The following is a 27,758-nucleotide window of genomic DNA, read 5'->3' as shown; positions in this document are numbered from 1 at the left end:
GTAGCATCTCTCCTTCAATTTATGCAGATCACACTGAAGAGCAAAGGAGTGCTCTGAATATTAAGCTACTGCATCTAACTTAAAAAAAAATAAATACATAAGCTGAAAAGGAAAATCAGGGGAGACTTGGCAGGTGCTACCTGGGTATTTTATTCCAAACCTCTGGTGTATCCTCACATGTCTTTGAAAGTAGGACAGGAACAAGGCACCTGCCCCTAAGCAGTGGGGTCTGAGCAGTCCCTTCCCAGTCAACAGAGCTGCAACAAATTCAGTGCTTTTGCTTTTCAATTACCTGCCTCCAAGAACTAAAATACAAAGGGTATCAGACCCTTGAGGCTGCACACAGAAGAAAAACTTTCCCAAATCCTGCTCAAAAATTCTGGGAATTTGCAATGGCTTTTAAAACACACTCATCCCCAGATTTAACAAGGACAGATTCTTTCCTGGACCTCTTCAGTTTAATCTCCTTAAGCCTGGAAGTTAAATCTTCATCTAGAGTGAAAATATTTTACCACTGTAATCTAGTTACGAGTATTTACACAATTTGCCCCAAATTCTCTCATTACAGCTGCCATTCTCAATTATTCACAGGTAGTGGTACATGCAGTTTCCGTGGAAACCTGCAGATCACAACCAACTGATGTGCAGCCACTTGCAGGCAATGGGCACTCGAGCAGAACTGCTTGGCTGCGTAATTCTGCTGATATTTGACCATTTGAAACCTATGGGTAGCAAAGGACTAGTTTGCATTTCAGTGTCTAAATTACAAACATCTTAACTATTCCAGGGAGCAACCAAGACCTTGTATCTCCCAAAGCATAATAAACTTGATGAGGAGGCTGTAACTTTTATGACAACGCATTTTCAGCATTTCACTATCATTTTCTGTATTTACCATTGAAAGTAAATGTCAGATTACTCTACCGTAAAACTGGTCATAAGTGATTCACTCCATTACACTTCAGAATCTTCCTTGTTTTTAACTGGTGAAACTCTGCCAGTCATTTGCTTAAGACTGTGCTGTCTCTTTTTTCCTGTCCTTCCATTACTAGTTGCTTTATTTTATTAAAAATGTGAATACTGACATGATAAAATGTCTTATTCCTTTAAGGTGTTTTTCAGCATTTAACATTCTGAATGTCACGCAGCCTCAAAAGCAGTTATCTTAAAAAGGTTTCAGAGGCTCTTTGGAAATTCTCTTCGGATTACACTAATGCACAACAGAATAAAAGTATATCCCTGTCAGGCAGAGCTGTGAAGCTACCCAATATTAAATTGCTGAGGCCTGACCATTCAGTGAGGGCTGTCCAGCTACTATCCTGAGCTCTCTGAGACAACAGACTCCACTATTTTTCTGTTTGAAAGACTCATGCTTCTCCCTGATATACAGCATTCCACTGAGGTGCTGACTCTCACCAGGCACCTGCAATGCTTCATCACCCACACTTCATATTTTCACACAAGCTTCTTCACATATTTTTCCCATGCCAAGACAGAGGCCCCTCCACAGCACATTCACCAGAACACAGGACTACAAATCCTTCTTTTCCAATTGGATCTCTTCAGGATTTGATCAACAATTACACTGTAACCAGTGATACTCCAGGCTATTATTGTGTTTCTCCTGTCACATGTTTGTGTGTACCCACCTACTGCTCTGCCTCCTCCCTGGACTTCAGAGAGCTTGCAGAGCTCACTGCAGCCCACTGGGCCTGCATGGCCATGCTGGTTCAGGGGCTCTGCTGTGAGGCTCCACAGTCTGAGCCTTCATTCCTCTAAGGACACAGCCAGCAATGGCACACGAGGCTGCTGTGCCCCCTCTGTGAGCTGAGCCTCCTTCCTCCACTGCCATCCAGGAAACCAACTCAACTTGCACAAGTAAGATGGTGCAAGGCTCACTTTTTTATCCAGAGCTTTTCCACCTAGCATAGTCTAAGAACTGGAGCAGCAAATTGTGTTACTGGTGTAAATGAAGTACTGAGCTAAACCCAAATGAAGAAGAGTCACCTTTGGACTCAGTTACTCAAGTAGCATCACCCAATTGCACCTAGATGCTGGAGCAAGGAGCACTTCTCTGATGGGTGGAAATGCTCAGCACCAAGAAATTAAGCTCTAACCGAAGGAAACAGAATAAAATTATTTGTTGCACCTGCCTTATTCAGAATTTAGGGTCTGCCAAATGTAATTTCCAACTTATTTGTTTTGGAAAGTACTAAAGAGTTCACAGAAGGAACCCTCAACATGTTACTTAAAAAGGCAGACTGATAAAGCACTTGGAAAGTATCTTTATGAAAAACAACAGATCTATTGAGAGAGCAGCAAGTAGAATGCCTACCCTGCACGGCTGCACAAAGCAGCTGACATGGTAACACACAAATATGTCCTGAAAAATGGCATTTAGTTTACTTCCGTTTCCCAGAAAAGCATTAGCAGATCACATGCAGACTTCTTTTATAAAAATATTATGGTAGAGGAATAAACAAAAGCTGCTTTTAATTCTATTGTTGAAGTGAAAGGTTATCATCTAAGGCAGCTGACTGGCGTACTAAAGATAAGCACAGTCAACCTACAGAGCTGCACCTCAATTCTAAACAAACTTTGGACTTCTGTGCACTCTCTTAAATGCTGCTTACTGGAAATGCAGTAGAACTTAAATTAGAAACAACATTCACTTTCCCTTCCTAACTGAGAATGAAAAATAGCCTGGAGCACGCACTGGCGATGGGATGAAACACTGGCGAAACTTCCTGTGGTTTAGCCAAAACTCTGCTGAAACTTGTATTTAACTATAGAGCTTCAGCTCTAAAGACCCCAGTTTTCCAAGAGTATCTGTCAGGAATGTCATGAAGACAGAATGGCCTTCTAAAAGAAATGCCAAAATAAGTTTAAAAATGCTGAAAGGGTCACACTAACAGCACTACAGTGTCATTGTTAACTCTGTAACTGGAATCTGGGTAATTTCCACTGTGAATCTTGTGTCTGCACCCCTCTATCTGATCCTCCATAGTAGCAGTAAATTAATGCCACACGGAGAACAAGTTAAAACTCTGTTATTTGGCAGTGAGGTCCAGTTTCCATGAAATTCAGCATGTCATATCTCAAATTGAAAAGTGCATAAAGTAATGAATCACTAGGTTATATTCAGATTCTGCAGACTCATTTTTCAGCCATAGAAAACCAGCACTTGCCAGGCTTAGAATAGCAGCACTGATCTAAAGGCCAACAGTGTTGCAATTCTTAAAAAAAAAGTATACCATAAAAGAACAGGTTAAGTGATAAGAGAGGGCATTTCAATTCTGTGCTTCAATGAGTGTTAGTGACACAGTTGTTAGGAAGGTGGAGAAGATGAGCTGTCAAGTTTTGTGACTTATGTTTCAGACAGTTTTGTTAAACATGCCATTTTAATTTTTTTCATGAACACTATGTATTTGCCATTGGTCAGATAAAGGCACTCTTCAGCAGCACAGGACTAGATGGGACACAGGACACTCCTGACTTCTCTTGCCTTTCTGCATATAAAAGCAGAAGAAAAGATCAAAAGAACCTGTTCTGTCTGGCTCAGCTCCATTCCTCAATTTACTGCAGCACTGCTTAGGTCTTGTATACCTCACAAATAACAGCTCAGAAGTGTTAGGTATAAATCTTCTAAGAAAAAAGGGGAAACTGACTTCAATCACATGCTGATGGGTGACTGTCATTTACCATCCTTCAGCTCAGCTCAAGCAGCTCAAAATCGTGAACTGGGGATCCTGAATAATAGGACACATTCACTGATCCAGGGCTGAATTTTAGTGAGGTAGGGAGTGAGAAATTGTCCTGGTGCTTGATGGCTTTTGAAACTTGCCTATGCTGAGTAAAAGCCCTCAGTTAAGTCTGGAGATGGGGAATGTGCATGCTTCTGCTGCCAAAATCAAGGCAAGGAAGACCTGGAGATGATAGCCTTCCACAGCTGCTAAGCTCTTGCCTTAGAGGGAAACACCCTCACCACAGCTACCGAGGCAAGATGCAAAGCACATCCTGCCTCACAATCATGGAGCATCTTGCATTATAAATAACAAAGGCTACTGCTACAAACTGCGCAGGATTAATGAGGCAACATCCAGCTTATTACATCTGAATAAAAGAGAGTACAAAGTCATCTGAACACAAGAAATTCGAAAAAAATACCCTGAGTCACTGAGGCAAGTTCCCTCGTACTGCTCATCACAAAATCCCTCCTGAACCTTCATCTTTTGTCTAGTCTGACCCCGTACACTGAATCACCTGGACAAAAAGGGTTCCTGGAGTCTTGCAGATGTGTACTCAGCTGCCACAGGAATGAGCAAAACCATATGCTCAACCTGCAAGATGGAAGGAGTCCTGGAAGATGGCAATTGAAAGGGCTCACAATATTCAATACTGTGCCAAACAAGGTAAAGCTACTCCACAGTGCTGCCAAGCCCTGCTTTGACCACATGAGGACACATAATTTTGCTGTTGCAAACAACGTAGGTTAAATAACAACTAAATATAACAGCACTTTTCAGCATGAAGACACAAGCATGGATGCAAAGACAGAAATTAAATCCAGAGTCCCTTCTAATAATAATAACAACCCACTGTTCCTTCTAGTACAAAGACTGCAGGTCATAAATTATATCAGACATTAACATTGTCATTTTTACAGACCACACAGTGAAGCTGGGAAACATCTTGCTATATGCAATATTATATATGCACACCAGAAGTTAAAGTTCAAGCATAGCTAGAGTTATGAAGTTAAGAAGTTAAAGCATAACTAGATTCTTCTTTCATTAGTTTGACTAAACCCACTGCCTTTAGTTCAAAAAACACTGAAGTACACATCACTCCAAGCATGGTCCTTCTCAACTTCTCTGGCACTCATAATTGACTCCTGGCCAAAAAAAAAAAAAAAAAAGGGGGGGGGGGGGGAGAGAGAAAAAAAGAGTGAGATAGACTAACTTTCAGTTTCAATCACTGCAGGTGTTTCTTATGGCAGCAAAATACAGTACAAATTGCAATGCATGTACTTCTAGAAAAGCACAAAAACAGCACAGAGAATTTCAAGATGATCTAAAAAGGAAGCCAGGTGCTAGAAAATAAGTCAAACAACAGGAGCTTAATGAGCTCAAATGTTCAGCCTGTTGAAGAGGGTTTACAGAAGCCGACGTGGAAAAAGGTATCTCAGAGACACAGGGCAGAGAAGAGGTTTTACAATCTCAGAAGAGACAAATGGCTTGGATTGGAGTTGAGATTGCACAGTTTCAGCAATGGAATTATATACAAATGATTGGAATAAACTGACCAGTTAGTGCTGGACTTATAGTTGCTTAGCATTTTTTTTTGGAGGGTATAGTATACAATTTCTTAAAGACATCCTTTAATCTGCCTTTAAGAAATGCCTGCATTGCTGAACCAAAGATGATGTAAGAGATACCAGACACGGACCCTTTTACCCCAGAGCCTGTGATAAACTGAAGTGGCCCCAGGGCCACGTACACTGGCTGTACGTGCTGGAACAGATGCAGTCTGCTCTCCCTGGGCACTCCCTAAAGGCCTGAAGCAAGAGGAGCCTTATGGGCTTGGCTGCTCTGGAAAGTGGTGTTAGAGACAGAATGCAACCACAAGAAAATGCATTAACTACACAACACAGCCATAACCTGACTATGATTTAATAGTGGGTATAGCTTGCCTCATCAATGCAAAGCCACATTCCATTAGACAGACAACACAGAAGATTTCTGCTTTTATCAAATGCAAGCCTCTAATAAGGGCCAGTCTGAATACCGGTTTGGATTAGGGGAAGAGGCTAGGGGTAGGTTTAACAATTAAGACATTTTTTGTCTTATTTTGTAAGTCAATACATTGAAAGTTTCTGAGGTCTTCTCAAAAGCCAACACCACCTCACACAAACTTCAAAAATTAAAATTCAGAATCCTGGGAAGTAAGTAAATCAGAAAATCCTGCTTTTGAGTTTGACATAATCCCCATGATTCGGTGCATGAAATAACCCCAAATGCTGTGAGCAAATGCCAGGAGAAAGGAGGTGACACTGAAAAAAGTGGCAGCCTGCAAAGGGACAGACATCAACTCACATTCTGCAAGGCCAGGGTTGCTGGGAAAATCAAATCCAGCTATATGAAATACAGAGAGAAGCCACAAAAAAAGTACAAGGAGAACCAAAAACACTTTCCCTCTGCCAACCACAACAAATGGCTCAGTAATACAAAATGTCAGTTGGCACTTGAAGCACAGTGGATGGCCAGAGAGAAAGTGCATTTTTACATCATTAACACACTGGGAACACACAGATGTGCAGTTCAGCTACATCTGTGCATTGTAATTTCTACAGTAGTCACAACTTAATGAATCATCAATTGTGACAAGATCAATGAACCAAACTGCACAACAAACTAAAGCTAGTAAATTCATGCCTGGGGCAAGAGCTAAAGGTTTATTTTATTATTTTTTTTAGTACTTCTATAATTTTTAGTGTCTAATTAGTAAAAACACGAATCCTCCAGAACCCTTTTATTTTTTTCCTCCCTTTTGAAAGTCTTACTGCAAAGGATAAAGATTTAATTCATGTTTGCTAAATTCAAGTCTGGATACTATTCATCTGATCAGCAGTTTCCTCCTCAGGACCAAGAACACATGGCAGCAGAAGTTACAATGCTGGGATGTGCACTACATGCCAATCAGGAGGACTCTGATTGAGCCTACCACCTCTAGGCAAAACAACTGCTGTTTTTTCCACAAGGCCAGATTACAGGCAAAGCATCAGCTAAGAGTCTCTGCAATGCTACTTTTTGAAGGGACAAATGCACGTCCAAGTCAAGCAACCAAATAATTTATTTGCAAAGAACACACACTGAGCTTCCCCCTGGCCTCAATCCATTCAACAACTTCAATGCTGAGTTTGTTGATGACATGCATAATCCAGACAGGTTCCACATCAGTGATATTCTTACAGAAAATCTCTGTCCAAATTAACCAGGAGACAGATAACAGCACCCCATCTTCTTAAAAAGCAAGGTCCATGCAAGCAAAGGCTCTCCCTGCTGACCTCCTCACCTTCCAGGTAAACCATTTTAATCTCTACCATATGTAGGCTTTCAGTGCATTAATACCTGCCAGGGGTTCAGCTGGACTCCTGTCTCCCTTCCAGACAGGCTCCAGGGAACAGGCAGCTCTGCTCAGCCTGGCTTGTTTGTCACACATTCAGAGTGGAGCTCCATCTGGAAGGCACTTCCATGAATTGTAGCACTGCTGCCATGCACTACTCTCCCTCCTAGGACTCAAAGTGAAGGAGATACAGGCTCTCTTTAGAAGGCTGATTTTGTTCCAGCTCCTGACCTTCTTTACACTGGATGCCTTGTCACCTTGGACTGTGCATTCCCCAATTCATTACCTTCCCCTGCAGCAGCTTTTGTTAGTACCACCCCGTGTGCAGCTTATGCATTTTTCATCACTATATTTATCATTTCTGTGCTCTCTCCAAGGACTTTCTCCTCACTGGGACCAATTGTGGAAATGTCTAAACCAAAGAGATACAGAAAAATAAATTCCAATATTGCCTTGCTTGTAAACAAAACACCATTTTGGAGCTGTAGTACCAAAAAGCAAGGCTCTGTGTTTTTATGGTCTCCAACAGGTTAATATTTCCAACACCTTTCCAGTAGCATCAAAGCTAAAATATCATAACACCAAAAAAGTGCCTGTAGCACTTTGTGCAGCCAGTTTTACTTAAAGCATTCTGCATCCTGTGCTGACAGGCACTTTTACCACAAGGAAATTTTCCCCAGCTCCCCCTTGGAACAGCAACATAACAGTGAACATTCACACACTACAGCTGGAAGAAGTTATAGCTCTGATTGCTATTTAGACTTCTCCACTCAACTCTAACACCCAAGAACCTGGAAAGGTTTCATCCATGCTGGACCCTTGTGATAAAAGGATTGAAGGAACAGAGCACAGGATTAGCACGACACATGAATACATTGCAGTGTTTTCCCATTGCAACATCCAACCTACCTCATCAAGGCACCAGATAATCTTGAAAAGACAGATCTTATTATACCTCACACCTGCTGGTTTCCTTAGGATAAAGGATTTGAAAGAGCTATTCCAGAGCTCTGGGCAGAAAGAATCTGAGCAGGTGGGAGTGCCAGAAAGAGTCACTTACTTTATTATCCAACTGAAATAACCACAAGAATAAACAGCTGTTAGAAAAGTCTATGGGGAAGGTGGTATTTTACTACTACAACACTGGGATTCTAAGACAGCATGTAGAATGCATATATTTTAGGTTATCATGCTTGATACCAAACATACTTTAGTCACTAGCAGCTCAAGTTAAAATTAAAAACAAATGTTCACAATAATTACTTCTTGCATCCAAAATTAGAGCAAATTATTCCTTTTGCTCATTATCTGGGCACTGCATTTTAATAAGCATCACAATTATAGAGCCTTCCTGACATCATACTGTATATAAACAACACAAGACCAACACGAGATCATAAGGACAACGACTTGTGAGACTTGTGAATAAGCATCATACACAGAAACCAGCTGTTGGAATTATCAATATTACAGGTCTTCAGTGAAAAACCTGCTTTGTTTTGCATCTCAGACTAAGACCAAAAGGCAGCCTATCAGCAACAGTTATGTGATTTTCCTTTTTCTACAGGAGAGAAAGTTAAAATACTTGTTGAATGTTCTCTTCCACAGGTATAGTAAGAAACACATGTACTCCCTACATGGACATGCTCTCTTCTGAACAGCTGTAGTTGCTACAGATTTATAAGTGTGTACTTATATTCCACTTTCACACTTTTCTGGCTTACATTTTAAAATGTTGATTTTTCCAAGGATTACTTAATTGGGGTTGTGACTTTATTTTTTTAGTGAGAGGAAGAAGATAAGACATCGACACTAAGATGGTTGGATGGAACCTTCCTTGCACGCAGAGTTTTTGTTTTTGTAGCAGTAAGCACTACATTTCCCACATCATAGTTATCACATTCTGTACTCTCCAATCCCTGTTTTTCATTTAAGAACTTACTCTCTAGTTCTATCAAGGGGATATATTCTCCCACTTTTGCAGAAGAAGGTATAGAAGATCACCATCCAAAGTGACTGTGTAAGCCATGGCATGCCAGTAAATGACGATGGGTCACTAAGCTGTGGGCAGTCTCTTGGTTATGAGCAGATACAAAAGATAATTGTGCAAAAATAGTTAATGCCCCAGAAAGGCTTTCCAGACACCTTGCTCTTGCCCTTCCATTTTATCCTTGGAAGCAAAGCAGATAATCCACGTGGCATTATCAAGCAGTATTTCCGATTAATTTCCAGTAGTTAAGCAATGAGTTACTACTTCTTACAGAACGCTATTCCACAACCTAACAGACTTCAAAGACTCTAGAAATGCACACCAGCAACAAACTTTATTAGTCAGCAGGAGACAGCAGCAGGACTGAGACACCAGCTATGGAGAGCACATCTGTCAATAACAGGTTGCCACAGATGCTCTCAGAACAAGGCATCTTGAAAGAGATCCAGCCGTAAGAAAGGTCTTTTGAAACATCTGATGATAAAGACCTCTTATTTTAGTTTCCAATGTTCACCAGTAGAAGCTGAATCTGACAAGAAATGTGTGTGGGTTATTCTTACAAGGTTTACAGTTACACAAATTATCTAAAGGAATTAAGTTCGTGTTTGCCTGCTCTAAATGAATTAAATAAATTTCCATTAAATGCCTTTTACAATGAGTAAATGATTAATTTATAATTATGGGGTTTCATGTCTCTTTTTTCTCCTTCTCTGAAAGACTTCCAGAACGCTGCATACACAGTTCATTAACAAAACTATTTTCTTCTGGCTGCCAGTCCTCCAAAATAATTTTATCATCTGAGAGTCACCAGGTCCGTCCTCAGACTAGTTATTACCAAATAAATATTTGGAGAGCTAAATCAGGGCTCACTGTCACCTAATCAACTCCACTCTCTTGTTAGCTATTTTTTATTAGTCGTGCAATAATGGTCCCTATCAAGAAGTTCCTCGAACATCAGTTTTGAAATGATGAGATTCATTAGCAGCCTTTGCACCAAAGGTGGAGCTTAAATTGACAGCGCTGTGGAGATGCTGTAAATAAAGATGACAGTCAAAAAAAATCAAGTCAGAAGAGCCAAATCACCTTAAGTGACAGCAATAGTATGAAAGATAAGAAATAATTAGAATTTTTGCTGTAAGGCTGGCACATATTGCTTGGAAACATGGGAAGGAGAGGAGAGGAGAGGGAGAAGGAGAGGGATCAGATAAATGCAGAGAAGTTATGCTAGCCAGTGACCAACTGAATCTAAAAAGCAGCTATGATCCTAGAGTCTATTCAAACATCTATCTCCAAAATTCAGCAATTCATCAGTGCTTTTGACAAGGCCTTTGCAAGACTCCTTCTGTGCACATCCCTAGTAGAGCGTGTTCAGAAAAGTCCCTGAAATCAAACAGGAACAGGTGCAGAATAGGAGAAAGCACTGAGGCCAGGAAAACAAAAAAGAAAACTGTCCTCCATGAAACTCACGCAGGATTTTACAGCAAGGGGGGACTTAACTGCTCCTTTCTGGTTAACTAAGACCTAAACACTCATTTTCCCAACAAAATATTCTGCTTCAAAATTTACAATATTTTAATTAAACCCATGTTACTTTTGCTTTTTCTTCCTCCATAATACCTAGCACAAGAACTTTACAGGACACCCACCTCCTCCTTGGCAGCCTTCACTTTGCTGCTCCATTCTCCTGCCATTTTCAGACCACCTCTCTTTTTAGCCTAGGTCTGTGCCCTGTTTCCCCCTAGTTTTACTGCCTACTGACACCACCAAGATCCCAGTGCTGTCAAGGCTTTCCAGACATGGTTTGGCCATGGGGGAGTCAGGGCACATGGGAATGCCAGCCCTTCTGCAGGGATATGAAATGCAGCACTGGTGGTTGCTGCCTCCCAGCTGGGACCCATGATCTGTTCCAACAGAGAGTCAAAACAGATTAGCTTAAACCACAGACAATTTAATCTAACCTGTCTGATTTCAAACTGGAACAGAGAGGCAGAAGCAGTCATCTGGCCATCCCTGGCCTCAGCTGGGAGATGGCAACCCACAGGGACACCTCTCCAGCAAGACAGAAACCTGCCTGCATGAGCACATCCCTGCCAGAGAGCTCAACTAATCTGCTTGTGCCTCATTTACCTATTGGAATAGGCTGAAGGTTCTGACAGCAGAGCAGCACTAGAACAGCCTGACACACTTTTCATGACAATCTGCCAGGAAGTTCTAAGGTAACACAGAGTGAGAAGCAACTTGTCTCAACACCCTGAGCCCAAGAAAAAAGAGAAAATAATGCCCAACACTCAATTATTCATTTTCATAACAGACAGAAGACACCAGTGGGTTGCCACAAGCCTCTGAATAAACATGCACATTTCTGAATGTGTTCATGAGGGACTTCAGATATGGAGCAAATAAAATGGAGACAACTACTACTAGCAACAGAATTTCTTAGCTGAACATCATTTCCAGTACCAAAGTCAGAACTCACAAACTGTTAAATAAACTTAGAATAAATCTATTATGTGAAACAAGAAGCTCTCAGAAGTGTTTTACAGGATACAACCACACAATTACAACTTCAAGCTACTTGGCAATATAAACCCTGTGTCACAGCTTTTGCAGAATATACTCCTATTCTTATTTGTTTGACACTTAAAGTTCACTTGTTTTTATCTGGAAAATCACAGGTGCTGCTTTTGGGCATTGCAATACCACTGAAACTTGCTGCTAAGAATGTGATAACATCCCATCCCGTTACAGATGTCATCTCACAGGACCTCATTTGAGAGGTAATATGCAGAAACAGCCATTTGCTGCAAAAGAAAAACCTTCTCAAGATTAAGAGGTCAGTACCTATTCAGACACAAGGTTTTATGGGAGTGCACAGCTCCAAAGGGTTCAGCTTGGCATTAACAATGTGGTATTTCATATAAAACTTTTCAAAGGTTGTATTTCTTGCTTCATAAACTTGTGGAATGAACCTGGATGTTAACCTTAGAGCATGGCAGTCTTCTGAGGGAACTTGCTATCATGGATACATTACACGGTTATGTGCCATTAGTTAATCATTTAAACAGAGATAAGAAATGGAAATTATGGCATTTGGGTCTGATACGTTCTAAAGATCTGCTGACTCTCCTGTTTGAAGGAGAGACCAACAACAGTTAAAACTTTTCTTCATCTGAGAAAATGACTTCTTTGTCTTTCACTCACATCAAAGAAAGTTCTTCTTGTTAAATATTATAAAAATAAATTATTTTTATAGTTTATGGGACTAATGTTACTGAATCCAATCTTAACAGCAAATAAATATAATATGCACAGAGCCAGGAGCTGCACACCTGGATTAAAATGATAGGTGCTCTACAGATACCAAAACCTAAATAGCTGAAACACTTTCTCAGATACCATGGCAGTCTAGGTTATGGCAGCGTGGCACATAATGGTGATACAAGTAAAACAGCCTCTGTAAATTTTCTTGGTCTAATTGAAACTGATCACAAATCCTCCTCAATCTTCTGTACACAGTGGAACTAAGAGACCACCTCTTTCCCCTTGGAGGATCCTTTTAGCCACACTGGTTAGTGCCAGGGAGAGAACTGGAGTTGTTAGCATGATTACAGGGCTCCTGAATCGACCCAACCAATACTGGGCAACCTGCCTCCAGGCAGCACAATGCACTTTCCTTGTGAACACTATTTAGGCCTCAATAGCACCAGTCCACATGAGCTCAGATTTAGATTCTTTTAGGTGACAACCTGAACTCTGCAGTGAGGCCACCACGAGTAGCTGGCTTAATGTCTCTCTTTTTAACAAGCACGGGACATGCCAGGACCCAATGGAAAGCAGACTCAGGCTTCCTCATTTCCCTGTGCATCACTGCGCGTTGAGACACTTCCCTAAGCAGGGAAGCACGTGGAGCCTCACTGTGCTGGAGCTCTTGGCAAAGCCGTAATTGCAGAGGTCCATGAACTGCCTGCCTCCTGCAGGAAGTGCTACTGGGATTGCCTGTGCAGAGAGCTAAGAACAGGAGTAGGACTTCTGCAGTAGGATCACTGCAGTCTTTCCTCCCAGGCAGAGACCAAAGCATGTTGGAACAGTTAATTAACATTAAACATGTAGAAAAAAGACCTGTCCTCTCTTGACCAGAGACATGAAGAGAATAGTACCAATCCCAGGAGCAGCAGAGCACAGGGAGCTTTAATTCATTTACAAAGTCATGCAAACAGATTCAATTTCCACTCTGTAATTGTTTCAATTTTACAACAAATTGCAAGAAATTCTTCCTGGCAAAAAGATGCAAAAGCAATGAAGCCAAAGTACAGTGATCCAACTGATCCTTTTGTCACTAACCAAACACAAACAAGGATTAAACATAGCTAACTTCTGTTTACTATTCCAATGACAAAAATCACTTTTAGATGGATGTTTACAAAAAGGGCATATTGGTTCAGGCCTTCTGAGATCTAGCTCTCTGCAGAAATCATTTGTAACAGTCAAATGTTTACCATTTACAGCATTTCAAACAGGGTAACCCCAGGAACTGGAATGCAGCTGGCAGATGGTGAAAGAAATTAAGCTCATGACATGGTTCAGTAACCAGCAAATTATGTTATGCTAGAAGTGCTTGCCACCCCAGGACAACTGCTGCACTCAGAAACTTTCTAGGTGTGCTAGTTTTGGCTGGGATAGACTTAATTTTTTTTATAGTAGCTTGTACTGGGCAGTGTTTTGGATTTGTGCTGACCACAATGCTGATACCATGAGGATGTTTCTGTTCACAGTAAAACACCAGAGCTGCAGTGAAATGCTCCTAAACTTCCTTGAATTCTGTCAGCACAAAGACAGCCAGCGAAACTTAACTTTCCAGGTTACCTTGAAACTGAAACCCACTGTGCAAGAACTTCCTTGGTTCTTCTGCCTGTCCTTTTACCAGGAGCTGCTCTCCTGTGGAGCCCAGCAGCACTCTCCAGGCAAATAACTACATGCCACATGATTAGGAGTCTGGGATAGAGGCATAGGGGATTTGCATAGATCTAGAATGGAAACTGGAGATGGTATTTTCATTTAACCTACTTAAAAACAAAGGGAAATGAAACTGAATATATTTAGTGTCACTTGCATATGACTGTATGCTCCGGATTACAAGGGAGTGAAAAAAAGACTGCCTGTAAAGCATTAAAGGACCAGTTGCAATTAACTGGTTTTCCAGTTCTGGAACTCAAAACTGAATGTCCCATTTGGAAAGTCGTGGGAGAAGGGACTGATAACATACTTTGTATGTGAGCTGCCTTTTTCTCCCAAAGAATCAATATACTTTTCCCTGCCCCTTGAAGATCTTTTTTTTCCACTGCTTTTCCTTATCTTCCCATTGGGTGGAAACTGCTGGAAAACAGACTGAAGGCATCCCTTTGGTGAACAGGCACCCAGAGACAAACACTGTTACCATCACCTTTCCCAACACAGCTGCAATGCAGAGCATACAAGCAGTCTCATGGAAGGACATCACGGACTTCTGCACTCCTGCCATCAGCTTGTTGCTACGTTCGTGCACGCTGGCATCCTTCCTACTTATATTTCATATAACCTCCCTATTTAAAATGCTCTGTAATTCTCAACATTACCACTGAATAATATATTTATTAATTTGTTAGTGCCACTAACTGTCCCTGAGGCTTTTCTTGAGAATGTGTGTCAGCTTATTGATTCTAGCCTTCCCCCTCCCTGCACTGCTTTCCTCCTCTGCCAAGCAGAAACATACTTCTGTGCTGCTTCAGGTCATAATTGGAAAAAAGATAGAAATGTTCAATATGACTCATACATAATTCAGCTTATCAGCTACCCAGGAGAAATGAGAAGAGAAGGTCTACGCATGTCTATTTCTTCTACTATCAACAGGAGAAATAATTTCCAGTTACACAAAGTATATGTAGTTTGGTCACAACAGGATCTGCAGTTAGAAGGGAAAAATGAGCGACATGGAAGCAAAGAATAAAAGGGCAGTAGGGAACCAAATTGTTAAAAGAGATTCACTTATGTGAGAATTCCTGATTCCCCAGGAAGACTGGACTCATGCTTCTCTCTTAATACTCAGAATGAAATAAGTTGGCAATTAGAAAGGATAACCTGCTTCTGATCCGTAAAACATCGCAGAAATCTAAATAAAATAAAGCTCCAGCTCAGTTAGCTACAAAGACATCTAGTAAGGAGCCTGCTAAACCCTAACTGTGACTTCTGGATTTAATGTTAAGGCCTATGTTCTAAAGGCAAATTGTGAGAAGGAGCATTAAAACTTATTGTTATAAAGGATTTTTAATGTAAAAATCAATACATGCTGTGCATTTAGCAGCATGTAACCACGAGGACGCCTATGATAAGCTTTGTCATGCACCAGGGACCACTGCATTAGTCAAATTCTTGAAAGAAGTGCAGAATGTCTGTATCATTCAAACTGCCATCTGAGACCAATTACGGAAATTATTTTAACCCCAAAAGCAGAGGGAAAAATCCAGTCCTAGTTGACAGTCTTGAGAGTGCCAAGGGTTCCACATGAAATGTGTAATTTTCAAATACCTCTACAAAATTAATGTTAGAAAAGTGATGGCATAACAGAGAATTTGGGCACTTAACACTGTTTTTTGAAGCCACTGAGAGTAAACAATCACAATCAGGGCAACATCTACTCCACCAAAGTGTAAGCAAAGGAATATTAATAGTAACTTAAAAAAAAATCATATTCACAAAATGCAGAAACATTATAATCTCTATCAGACAATGCAGAAAAATAAGATAACGTGACTGGATAATTACAGAGCTGTCTGTAGGAAAGTCTCAGAAAAGGGAAATGTAAAACATATTTTCTTAAATACAAATACATCATAACAGAACCCATCTTCTTTGTTAGTTAAGCCAACATAAAAGGCACATGTAGCTCTTCATCCTCGCAGTCAAGCTCACAACTCTCTATGCACAAGTACATACAAATTGTTAGGCAGCAAATGTTTCTTAATTTTGCCCATTACAAGAGTGGCCAGCAAGGGGTCGATACTCTTCAGTCTGAGTGGAAAACACAGCCCCCCCAGCCTGCAGATCGTTTTTGACCTGATGGGATCATGTTCAACTATCATTACTCCCAATTAAACGAATTTTCCAAACAGAAAAGCAGGCTCAGTGCTTGACTGCTACTGACTTTTGCTTCTGCAGCTGTTAAACTGTGTGCCTGCATGTCTTTTCCTGTCTGTGGTGTTTCCTAACATTCCCTATTTATGTGGTGGTCTGCAAGCTTTACCTCATCAGGAAATCAGCAGGAGCACCATGGAGCTAAGAAATACTGTTGTGCTCCTTGATGCAAGGCATGTCTCTGTGGGCCTTTGAACACTTAACACAGAGCAAATAAATTATTAGCGTGTGTGTGCATGTGCATACATATCCAAGATACATAAAGGCAACTACAACCAAAGGAAACAGGAAGGAAGAGTGGTATTTGAGCATCCAGTATCACAAAAATCCAGTTGCAGGAAGCATTTAAATGCAGATCTGCACATAAACTGCTGAAAGAGCTCCACTGAGCTTTATGCACTCACATACACTGCTGCATAGGCAGAAGTAACAAAAAGAATGTGATTTTTGTCCCCCAATAATTTTCAAGTCTATAGCACTTGTTACCCTATTCTTAATAATACTATTACTGGAGAGCAAGCTGATCTTTAAGATGCCCCACCTCCAGAAACAAGATACACAATCACATCAGGTATTGAATGATTTCTATGATTCACATCACCACGGTGCCTGACCACATTACAGTTGTTTAATGTATTCTTTGTCACAGAGTAGAAAGGAAAATATGATTACCTCTATGCTATAAATGGGGATGGGAGAACAAGGAACAATAGGCAACTGGTCATGTGTGGCTGGCACACTCACCACTGGGATAACCACTCTCCTCTGATTCAAAATCCTACAACAATAAACACTTTCCAGTCTGGCTTTTTCATTACTTAGAAGTTTCTACATCAATCTATAAACCACAAGCAATTTGCCTAAGCCTTTTCTCGCTTATAAGGGGTAAAAATGCAAGGGGTAAAAATCCATTCAGCCAAATGCCCCAGATTTCTAACATCTCAGTACATTTACAAATTCCTATATATAAACAAATGATAGAACACATTTACGCACTGGAAAAATCCCATCTTTCCTTAAAAGCAGAAAATCATTCTGACAACTTAATATTTTAAAAAATCAAGTGTTCACAGGCCTGTTTATGTCTAATAAACTGTTTTCCCACAAACATTTAGCAGAAACAACATAGCAAGCAAAATAAAATCTGCTCATATAGCAGACAAGGAGGAAAATCTATTCCTTAACAGGAGAGACAGAATTAAAAGTTGCAAGTACAGTGAAGAATAAACACAACTAAATTTCACATCACATTAAAAACCTGAAGAGTAACCTGAAAATCTATGTGCTGATTTAATCCAGAAGATACAGCAGCATAGATTAAGTTTCTGATTGTCAGATACAATACTTAGATACCCTGAAGATGGGTATTATGTGAAAGCAAATAGATGAGAAAAGTATACAAATGTCTCTGTAGATAGCCCTCCAAGTCAGAAATGACACCTCTCAATCAGACAACAAAAACACTCTAAACACAGCTCAGAATCTGCAATCCTTCCATGATTGCCTCAAAAATATGATGTTCTATTATAGGAGAAATTATATCAACTGCTGCAGGAAGAACACAGCTTTACCCAATCAAACTAGAATATCACCACGCCATTTAAATGCAGCACATCAACATGTAGCTGCCAAAGCTGTCTCCTGCCACTTAAGGAGGGCAAGAAGTTCCCCCTTACCTTCTAGCACTGTTAACTTGGCACTGGTGTTTATCTCCCCCACGCTGTTGGTGGCTGTGCACTCATAGATGGCCTCATCTCGATGGACACGCAGGGGCTGTATCCGCAGAACCGACCCCGACCCATCATCAAACTCGATCACCTTTGAAAGGAAAAGAAAGCACTTCATTACTGCTACCTTCTGCAACAAACACTGAAAGTCAAAACCATCTAGGGGTTGGAGAACAAAAACCAGAACAAAACAAGTCCTGTAAGCCCTAAAATACCATGCAGTGAGTTAAGTGTTCCAAATGCAGCAGCACAAAAATTCAGTGTCAAGAACATATTTGTCCTCTGAGGAGGCCAGAACAAATGAAGATCCAATGAGGTTCTTTATGGATCAATTAAGGTTGACAAATTATCAACCTGGTAATAAAGATGTGAATCTGATGATTTAAAACATCTGAGCCATATTTGCACTAATGATTTTACTAATCACTGGTAACAATTTAGTGCCAACTTTCACCTTGATGGAAGAGGAGAATGATATACTCTGTGGGATTGCAGGGAAACAGTAACAAAACTTGAATAAAACCTTGAGCACCTTCAGTGCATGCTAACTCCAGCAGAGAGGGGTTTTAATGCTCCTCAGCACTGCGTAATTTGCAACTCTGGCATAATCAACAATGATGTAATTACACTTCCTTCTTCAGCATAAATAAATTAAGTCTTTAATAAATCATTGTCTTTCCATCCATCCTGCTAAGCTGCAAAATGCATTACTCTGACTTATACATGGCAGAAAAAGGTATTTATTAGTTTGGAGCTGGATCGCTACACACTATTTCATAACTGCAAGGCTGTGAAGGCACAGCCTCAAGCCACTATTAATGCCAAACTCACCCTTCTCCTATTACAGAGTGCAGCACAAGTTGGAAATGCCACCTGATGTGCAGAGAGTGGCAGCATGAGGGAGAGGCAGGTGCCACCCACTCCTGTCCCTTGGGAACTGAGGGGGACATGAAGAGACTTAAAGGATCCTTTGCTCCAGACATGGATGTCAGCCTAGGGCTGCTACCCCCATGCAAAACCTTCACCCCATTTGCAAGGGCCTGTTTAGGAGCACTTCCCACAGCGTAAAGATCAAAAGAGAGAACAGGAAGGAGGAAAACAATGCACCACAAGACTCTGCAGTGGCAGGAGAAATAGGAAGAAATCAAAAGGTAACCAAGACCACTAAAAAATCTGTTATTCCTCATGCTGGAAGGAATAGCCCTTCTGTTTCAAGAAGAAATCCCTAATGCAGTCAGGTAAAGAAAGAGAAATATGAATATCACCATATCACCATAATACACTTTAAAGAATTAATTTTTTAAAAACACTTATCTTTAAATTAAACATGAAACTGTGACAATATACTAAATTTTTACAAAGGGCAGAGCTACTGCTAAATTTTAAAACAAGACAAAGTCAGCTACAGAGATTAATTCACTTCAGTGATAAGGACTAAAAAGCTAAGAGATGAAACAGCAGAAATCTCTTTTGCCCTCACTATCCTTTGAACCAACACTGTGTGATAGGAACAGAGCTACAACTACTAAGGGCTAGACAGATGCTGAGGCCAAAATGTTGTTAACTTGCTAACAATGGATACCTCTCCTTTGTCACAACTTAGCATGTGTACAACGGATTTGTTTTTTTTCTCCATTTAAACTTACTTCCAAATTTTCCCTAATTAGGACTAATAATGAAGTAAAATCAATAGTTACTTAGGAAAAAAAAGAATCACTATCTCCTGACACAAGCTATGCATCCAAACTGATGGGAACAAAGGTAGGAAATTGCTAATATAAATGCATATAATATGGCATAGCCCTCTGGTAAGCCACAACAAGCACCAAATTCACTATAATGGCTGTATCTACTTACAAATTAGATAGTTACTATACAACAAAACCTTTACCAGGGAAAAATAACAATGTAAAACAAGATTAAAATTGATTACTTTAATCAAGGTTTTCTGCTCACATATGAATTCATGATTAAAATTGGTGAGTTGAATCAATCCATTCTGGGCAGCAAAGTCATCTTGTGCTCCAGTCAGGAAAGCAAAAACATCAAAGACAGGGGATTAGAGGAAAGGCAGCAGAATTGCAGAAGGGTCACATTTGCAAGGGCAGTTTTAGAGAAGGGAGCCCAACACCAAAAAGGAAAGCAGAGAAAAAGGTGGAGAAAGTCAGTGAAAATGTATTTGCTATGTAAAATATAAACCAAATTTCCCCTTTTCATAGATGTTTCTGGTCCTGCTCTTGTCCCTTCCTTTCTCTCCTACTTTAGCTCACAGGGACATCAATTAACCCTTCACCATTCCCCTTCCAAGTACCTTTGGGGGAGGGATGGCAATAGCCATCACTTAAAAAGATTTCCAGTAGTGTTTTGGTATCTCACTTTTGAATTCAACTGGGGATTGCAGGTCAAAGAGCTGCCTTATAAATTCTGACAATGAAAAGAGAAAAATACTGCTAGATCCAGCTCTTATCTGCCATCCAACCCTCTGTAAGCCCCAGTCTCCCATGTGAAGGAGGATGTCCTGTTGGTGTGTTTCCAGCAGCCTACTCAAAGGACACCACCTGCTCCACAGATTGCATTGCTGCAGGGAAGGAAACTTGCTTTACACTAAAGCTTTACGCTCTGTATTGTAGTGATGAAGAGATACCCAGGTTGCAGTGATGATTACTGTGCAATTAAGACCTGTGAGGATTAGATTGATCACCAAATTTTCAGGTTTGGATTTTTTGTTGGTTTTTGTTTTCTTTTGGTAATTACCTCAAACCGCTGAGAACTGACTTTCTTCCCCTTCTTCATCCACGTGATACGAGGTTTGGGCTCTCCTGTTGCCTGACACACAAAAGAGGCCACTCCTCCAGAAATCCCAATCTGATCTTCAGGAGCCTTCATAAACGTTGGCTTGCCTGGAAAAATAACCAAATCACCCCCATGAGGACATAACATCAGATAAGCATGGAATGTGCCATGTTAATCTCAATTATAAGGTAACTGGTGCTCTTACTACAAATCCAGGTTGAATGGCCTCAGACACACAAATCAGGGCAGACTGCAACATGACAAGGACAGTTTCTGCTTGAGTACCTTTTTCTCCTGAAATGGATAAAGTCCATCTGGCTTGCCTATAAATGAGGGCAATAGAAGGCTCCCCCCTGTCCCCTGGGCATTCATTCAGGTATATGACAATTTGGAACCATTTTACAGTTTATTTTTTAATAAATGGATTCTTGCAGATTTATATGATGCTCACAGCACTGGCAATTACAGAACAGCTGACACACCAAACCTATGAAATGTACCGTATCTTGACATTAGTTTAACTGAAAGCTGTTAACACATCCATAAAAATTAACAGATACAGTTTTAAGTATACAAATAACAACCTTTAGTTTCATTTTAAATGTGGACTGACATAAAAATCCTACAGTTTAAGTGTCTGGAAACCTGCAGAGGCTAGTCTATGCTTGTTAAGAAAATAATCACTAGAAATGAAAGTCAGAAAAGAAACCGAAATAGCATTCAGGCATGAAAGACTTGGCAAGAATAATAAAATAAAAAAGTATCAAATAACATATAAATAATCAATTAAAAAACTCATTAAAATAGAGCTCTGTCTTTGAGATTTACATAACAGATTCAGATAGATAAAACTATGCATCCAGGTTGAATGGTTGTATTATTCTCCTGTATGGGAAAACTTTGCACTATGTGATCTGAGGATCATCTTGAAACACTGCTTTGCCCTCATGAGAAGCATTTGATGATGCCATATTCCTATAAAGCACTAAAACATTTAACTCCACAGGAAGAGTTAACAGAGTCTACCCATGATACCTTCCCACACACAGGTCACACTATGGCCATGTTTCAAATACAATTCTGATCAACCACCTCAAAGAGGAACCTGACCTATAAACAGGTCAGAGACAGCTGCTGGCATGTAGAAAGGAGCCTGAGTAAAAGAAGAAACCTGTTCAACCCCAAGATAACAAACCAATGACCCCAGCAGAGCTGCTGGTGGTTCCACACCTTCACATTCCAGATACATCTATGAGTGTGTTCCTGAGGGAGAGGGGCATGACATCTGTCAGCTCAGGTGCTTTGACCTCTAGACAAACTGAGGGCTGGATTTCCCTGATCTGGGAGGGATACAAATTCAGTGATGTCAAAAGACAACAGCCTTTAAATGTATTTTTCTAATGCATGAGAGATTTAAATTCTATGGGTGCAGCTGCAGTTACAGCCAAACCAGGCAGGCAGTGGCAGTGACTGAACAGGGCAGGGGCAAGTGCTCTGCTCCTCATGCCCCTCCTTGCATCCAGACACAGGCACCTGAATCCTGCAAGGAGCCCCAGCATCATCAAAGCCTCTGTGGAACAGATCTGGGCTCCTAACCGGGCACAGATGCTTTTTTCTTCTTTTCCAAACAGGGCATGGAGAGCAGTGGCTCAGGGCAGGATGAGGCAGAGCTCAGGAGACAGCACCTTTCTCTCAGCAACTGTGGAGCCCAATTTCACCCCTGAGCTGCAGCCCTGGGAGACCTGGCTCAAACTGTGGCACCTCCTCAACCCTAGTTCCACCTTCTGGTTTAGCCCACATTAACTGCTTATGCTGAGCCCTGTCCTGGCAGTGTGGCATGGTGTGACAACACACACAGCCTCTCAACCAAGTAAATTACTTCAACCCTCCCTGCTTTTGACAAAGTCCAGAGACCAGGTTCTGCCAGGCCAGGGAGACTGCCAAAGGCCCAGGATGTTTCTTGCTTCTCCTACATGGCACCACTGAGGGGTGAGGAGTGTTGAGGTGTGCTGCCAGATGGTCTTTGTGAGGAGAGGCCAGGGCTGCCCTGTGCTGGACACAGAGGTCCCACCATGGCCCCACAGCATGGCACAGCCAGGCTTGTCATGGTGGTGCCTCTGAGGTAATGGGTTAAGAAAAGGCAGAACACCTCACAGGAGTAAGGAATGAGGTAAAAAGTGAGAATCAGCCCTGTCAGCACCGAGCCAGAGGGGCATGAGGAGATCCAGGTGCCTGAGCAGGTACTGCCCTGCAGCCCATGGAGACACCACGGTCAGGCAGGTATTTCCTGGCAGCCTGAGGACAACCCACTGGTTTCAGAGTGAGGGATGAGGCCAGACCAGTTGTCACCACCTGGAGAGAGACCCAGCAGCAGAGGGGGCTGGCAGTCAGCCACTGTGGAGGCAGCAGGACAGCAGAGCCCTTCCACACCTGCAACATCCACTGCTCCACACGGGCTGTGCCCTGGGCTGGAGAGCCACCAAGCACCCGCGTGGGGACAAGCCAGCCCCAGCCTGGCTGATCTGGAGGTCACAGCTGACACATTTCACTGCAGACCTGGACCTCTGCTGCTGCTGCTGGCTCAGGCTGATTTCCAAAAGGCAGCCCCAGCACGGCCAGCACAGAAGTGGATACACATGTTCTGTCCTCAACAAGCTTCTCTGAAGGAGTATCACAGACCTGGCCTCACCACAGAAATTCCTCCCAAAAGTGTACTGAATTTTGCCATCCTTGGTGTAGAGTCCCCAGGACTGTGCTCAAACCCCAGAAAATGTCTTTTAAGACATGATGGCTGCTGTCTAAAGGCTTTGGCCCATTGTCCTGACATGAACAGCAAGCAATTATTAAGTCTGCTTGCTTAACTGATGCTGATTCCACATATTTACTCATCTATAATCATGTCTATTTCTACTTAGTTTGTATTTACATATATCTCTGTTTATTCACCTCTCATCTATTCCAGAGAAATGTTAATTTACCATTCAGGCTGCTAGTGATGGCATTGTGATTGACTGTTTTGCTATGCAGTGTGCTGAGCTGATGCCTTGTATTGCACTTCAGCAGCTGATTTGGTTTTCTGATTTTCTGTTATTTACTCTGTGATCTTAGTAAAGTAGTGTAATTTTTTTCAAATGGCAAATACAGCAGAATCCAAAAACTTTTGTCCTTGAAGAATACAATGCAATTATACTCTAACTTTACACTTACTCCCCAGCACATACACTGAGGACTTACTTTACTTTTGTACATTTAAAAAAGATCAATACTATTAAAACCAGAACAAAAGGAAACTGAACATTCACTTGCAGTAAAAGGTAAAAAACTTGCTGCCTTGATTTTACATTGCTGCAATGAACCTTTTTTCCCCTGCATATTTGAGTGACACTGATTTCTGGAAACAATCTAAATCCTCCAAGACTGGTCACAGAAGTACACCTCTATATAAACCAAATTCTCAGCCTGAGAAAAGCTATTTCTACAAAGGCATTTTAAACATTTTTATGCCCTGAAATTTTGAAATGGAAGGAAAGTACTAATTAAGCAAACCTATAATCCTGAGTCCTGGCCCCAGGACAACAGAGTCAGGCATGAGTACATTTTTTATACTGATTGGTAACTTACAGTAAAGCCCAAAATTCATCCCAGTAAGAGGTAACACAAGCACAACAGAGTATCCACTAAACTGCTGGTGTCTGTGAAAAATGCATGTTAAGTGGACTACACAACCTCCACATCTCCCCTCCAACCAACATCTCTCTAACTTTACTGCCTTGAGGGAGTTGCCACGAGACCATCACTAGTTACCTCCGAGGGGGAACACTGGGCAGAGGGCCAGATCATGGTACAAGCTGTCTTTTTTAGCATTGCACTCTTAGGGTAGCCCTAGAAACACGGTCAGAAAAAATAAGGATGCACTGAAACTACACAATAACCTACATGTTGTCCTTTCCCTCTCCTTAAATTCAAAATGAGCAGAGGATCCATAGAAGATTATGCACGTATGAAGTTTTAATTTAACTGTTTATCACTCAAACATGCTACATATAAATACAAGGAACTCAAGTGTCTTTTGCAGTGAAAACCTGTCCTTTCCCTGATAATCTATGGATCAAATCTGAAGATTTTCTGTTGAAAGCTTGAGGGGTAGGGGGAAAGGAAAAAGACCTATTGTGTTTCAAAGACAAATCTCTGAACTACCAGCTTGAGAGAGCCTCCTGAGGAAGTCCTGGATGACAGCAGGGAGAGGCGTTGGATGGCTGGGTGCCCATCACACCCACCCTTCACTCACTCCAGCACACGGAGTAACAACTCCAGACTGGCACAGTTCCCACAAGTCCAAACTACTCCAGTCTTTCTCTCCCTGGCCTCTCTGCTTGGTGACAGATACCTGGAGCACGTTCAGACTTCACACTCTGAACTAATTCTTGCTCCTCATTACACCAGGAATAGAAGTCACTGCTCTCATTTCTATTCACTCACGAGCTTCAGGCAGGAGAATGGGAAAACTTTCACCTTCTTGGCTGAAATTTTCTCTGTTTGGTCTTGGTTAAAAATGAAATTATTCTAGAAAGCTTATGGGAACAACACAGTTCTGAGGAGGAAGACTGTAACAAATAGAGTATTTCTTTCTCTTGTAAGAAACTGACTTCATCTTATTTGGCTGCGGGCAGAAAAATAACAACTTGCTCAGACATGCTCTCCATTGAGAAATTAAAACCAAAAAAACACCAACATTTCAGAAGAAAAGGACTTTCCTTCCACATTTGGTAGTGTTGAAAAAGCCACTTGCCGAGCAAGCACAGATCTGTGGATAATCCTGTAAAGTGAATCCCAGAGAGGGCCTCATGGCATGCACGAGATGCTTGCAGAGATTTAGGTACACAGTGCTCTACTGAGCTATCACGGAAAAATAGCAGAAAACTCATGCAGTGTCCTGAGCTGGGTGTGTGAAGGGTTCAAAAGAAAAGCTCCTTTGAATTATATTCTAAAAGGTCAGCAAGAACGTGCAAAGAAAGCCAGAGACAGTCAGGTATGCTCTAACCAATATGGCTGCTGTCTGCCCTTCCCTGCAAAACAGTGTGAGGGGCTGGGGAGGGGAAACTGAAGCCCTCAAAGACAACCTCAGGTATTCTGGAGAGCCACTGACACATTTCCTGCAGGATATTTCAGAGCCAGGCACAGCCATGAAGATGTCTCTCTCACCTGTATGTTATAGATAAAATCTGTTGCTCCCTGCTATTCTGGAAAATTTGTTGTGAAACAATTCTTATAAATCAGGAAACCACCTCAGCACCCGTTTTAAAATCTGCCCTACCAAACATCTGTAGCAGAAGAGTAAAATTTCAGTTCCCTTTTCCAGGTTTTCTTCTTTTTAGCAGGTAAGTTCAGAGTCACTTCATCACATGTGCTGTTTTTAGGCTGCACAGCTTCTTAGTGAACCCAAAGGACTTTCCCAGGGAGAAAAGTGTCTCTTGTCAGATTTCCTTCAGGGTTGAGGACAGAGGTGTAGCCTCCCTCTAACTTGGCAAAGTGTCTTTTATGCTAACCATGGTCTTTGAGGAGTAACACACAATCTGCACTACCTGACTTGAATACCAGCCAGATCCTTGAAAAACAATGCTGGGTCCTGGGTAATTAGCACAGATGCTTGCATTTTGATACTCATTAAACACACAATTGTCACATAAAATATGTTTCCTTGCAATAATACACACAAATGTTAACTTGTTTTATTTCAAAGACCCGTCATTTTCTTAAAATAAATGGGAAAATTAAATGGAATCTGGATGCATCTTCAGGATTTAGCACCCACATGAAATATTCCTCATTCAAAAATTTTAATTCAGAGACTGGCAACATAATGCTCCTTCTGTTCTTGTGGATGCCATTCTTCCAAAGGGTCACACAGAGGTTTGAGGAAGAACGTATTCTTGAACATGTCTACAATTAAGTGTTCTATGAACACCCACCTGCTGTGAGAGATTTTGAAGAAAAAATCTGTGTCCTCATGATACAAGTTCTCACTACTCTAAATAGATGGGCAGCCAAAAATAAGACTCATGTTGTAGGAGGGAAGCTTATATTTTTATCCAAAAGCTTTTATGACTTGAGCTAAATTAAGATTGGAAGCAGACTCCTCTGTGAACAAAAAAAATTACAGTTGCAATATAAGATGAACTGGATAAGGACATACAATAGGCATAGGCAATCTTATTTAGGTGCCTGGCCTAAATGAATATTAAGAAATTACTGACACCGGAATGAACAGATCATGATGAAATCAGTTCCTGAGCCTGGAAATTGTGAAATTCACGTTTAAATCCCTGCCTTTAACCTTCCCTGTCACATACACAAAGGCACAACTGTGCCTCACCTTCCTTTGTAAAACTAACCTGCTGTTCTCACACGGCTGCTGTCAGGACGAATACGCGGAAAATGATGATGTGGCTCAGTTATAACACTGGGAAGGAACCAACAATGACACAGAGCTTCTCGTGTTCATGACTGACTTTGAAGTGGAAATGAAGTGGTCTAGAAGACAAAGGTGGCCCAAGCTTTTATATACAGCGATACAGTATTTCTAGGGTTCCTTTATGATCCTGGGTGATTGATTTCTGTGCATGGATGGATGCCTACTGGAAAGATACTCTGGACAAAGCTGATCAGTGATTCTTCTCCTAGGCATCCACTGCAGGGCAGGAGACAAGTCAGTGGGCTCCCCAGCTATCCTTATGTTTAGCATCCTTATGCATTCCTTGCAATATACCCACCATTATTTAAATGCAGTTCCTGCCCCTTTGTGATTAGCAGGAATACTGTTTGGCAAAATACAATTTTTCAAACTTGCACTTTTTATTCTTGGATAATTTATACGTAGGAAGAGCCTCTGTGAGCCTTGTAATAACATTTTTTTAACAACAGCTTAGTAAAGCCTCTGTGGGTCTCAGTGAGCACAA

The 27,758-nt window shown here is 41.2% G+C and overlaps 1 protein-coding gene across 5 annotated transcripts in view; it reads right to left on the bottom strand.

The window, feature by feature from the left end:
- The window catches only part of PTPRF (protein tyrosine phosphatase receptor type F), a 374,428-nt gene that overhangs the window by 173,651 nt on the left and 173,019 nt on the right, over positions 1-27,758 (bottom strand). For all 5 annotated transcript variants that reach the window (XM_059477803.1, XM_059477805.1, XM_059477806.1 and 2 more), the window contains 2 exons: positions 20,764-20,909; positions 17,959-18,100 (listed from right to left, as the gene is read on the bottom strand). In XM_059477803.1, coding sequence (XP_059333786.1) covers positions 17,959-18,100; positions 20,764-20,909 — 288 coding nt within the window. The remainder of the gene's footprint in view (positions 1-17,958; positions 18,101-20,763; positions 20,910-27,758) is intronic.

Source organism: Ammospiza nelsoni, chromosome 9 (genome assembly GCF_027579445.1).
Source record: "Ammospiza nelsoni isolate bAmmNel1 chromosome 9, bAmmNel1.pri, whole genome shotgun sequence".
Lineage (NCBI taxonomy): Eukaryota > Metazoa > Chordata > Aves > Passeriformes > Passerellidae > Ammospiza > Ammospiza nelsoni.
This window is presented reverse-complemented; position numbering and strand designations above follow the sequence as displayed.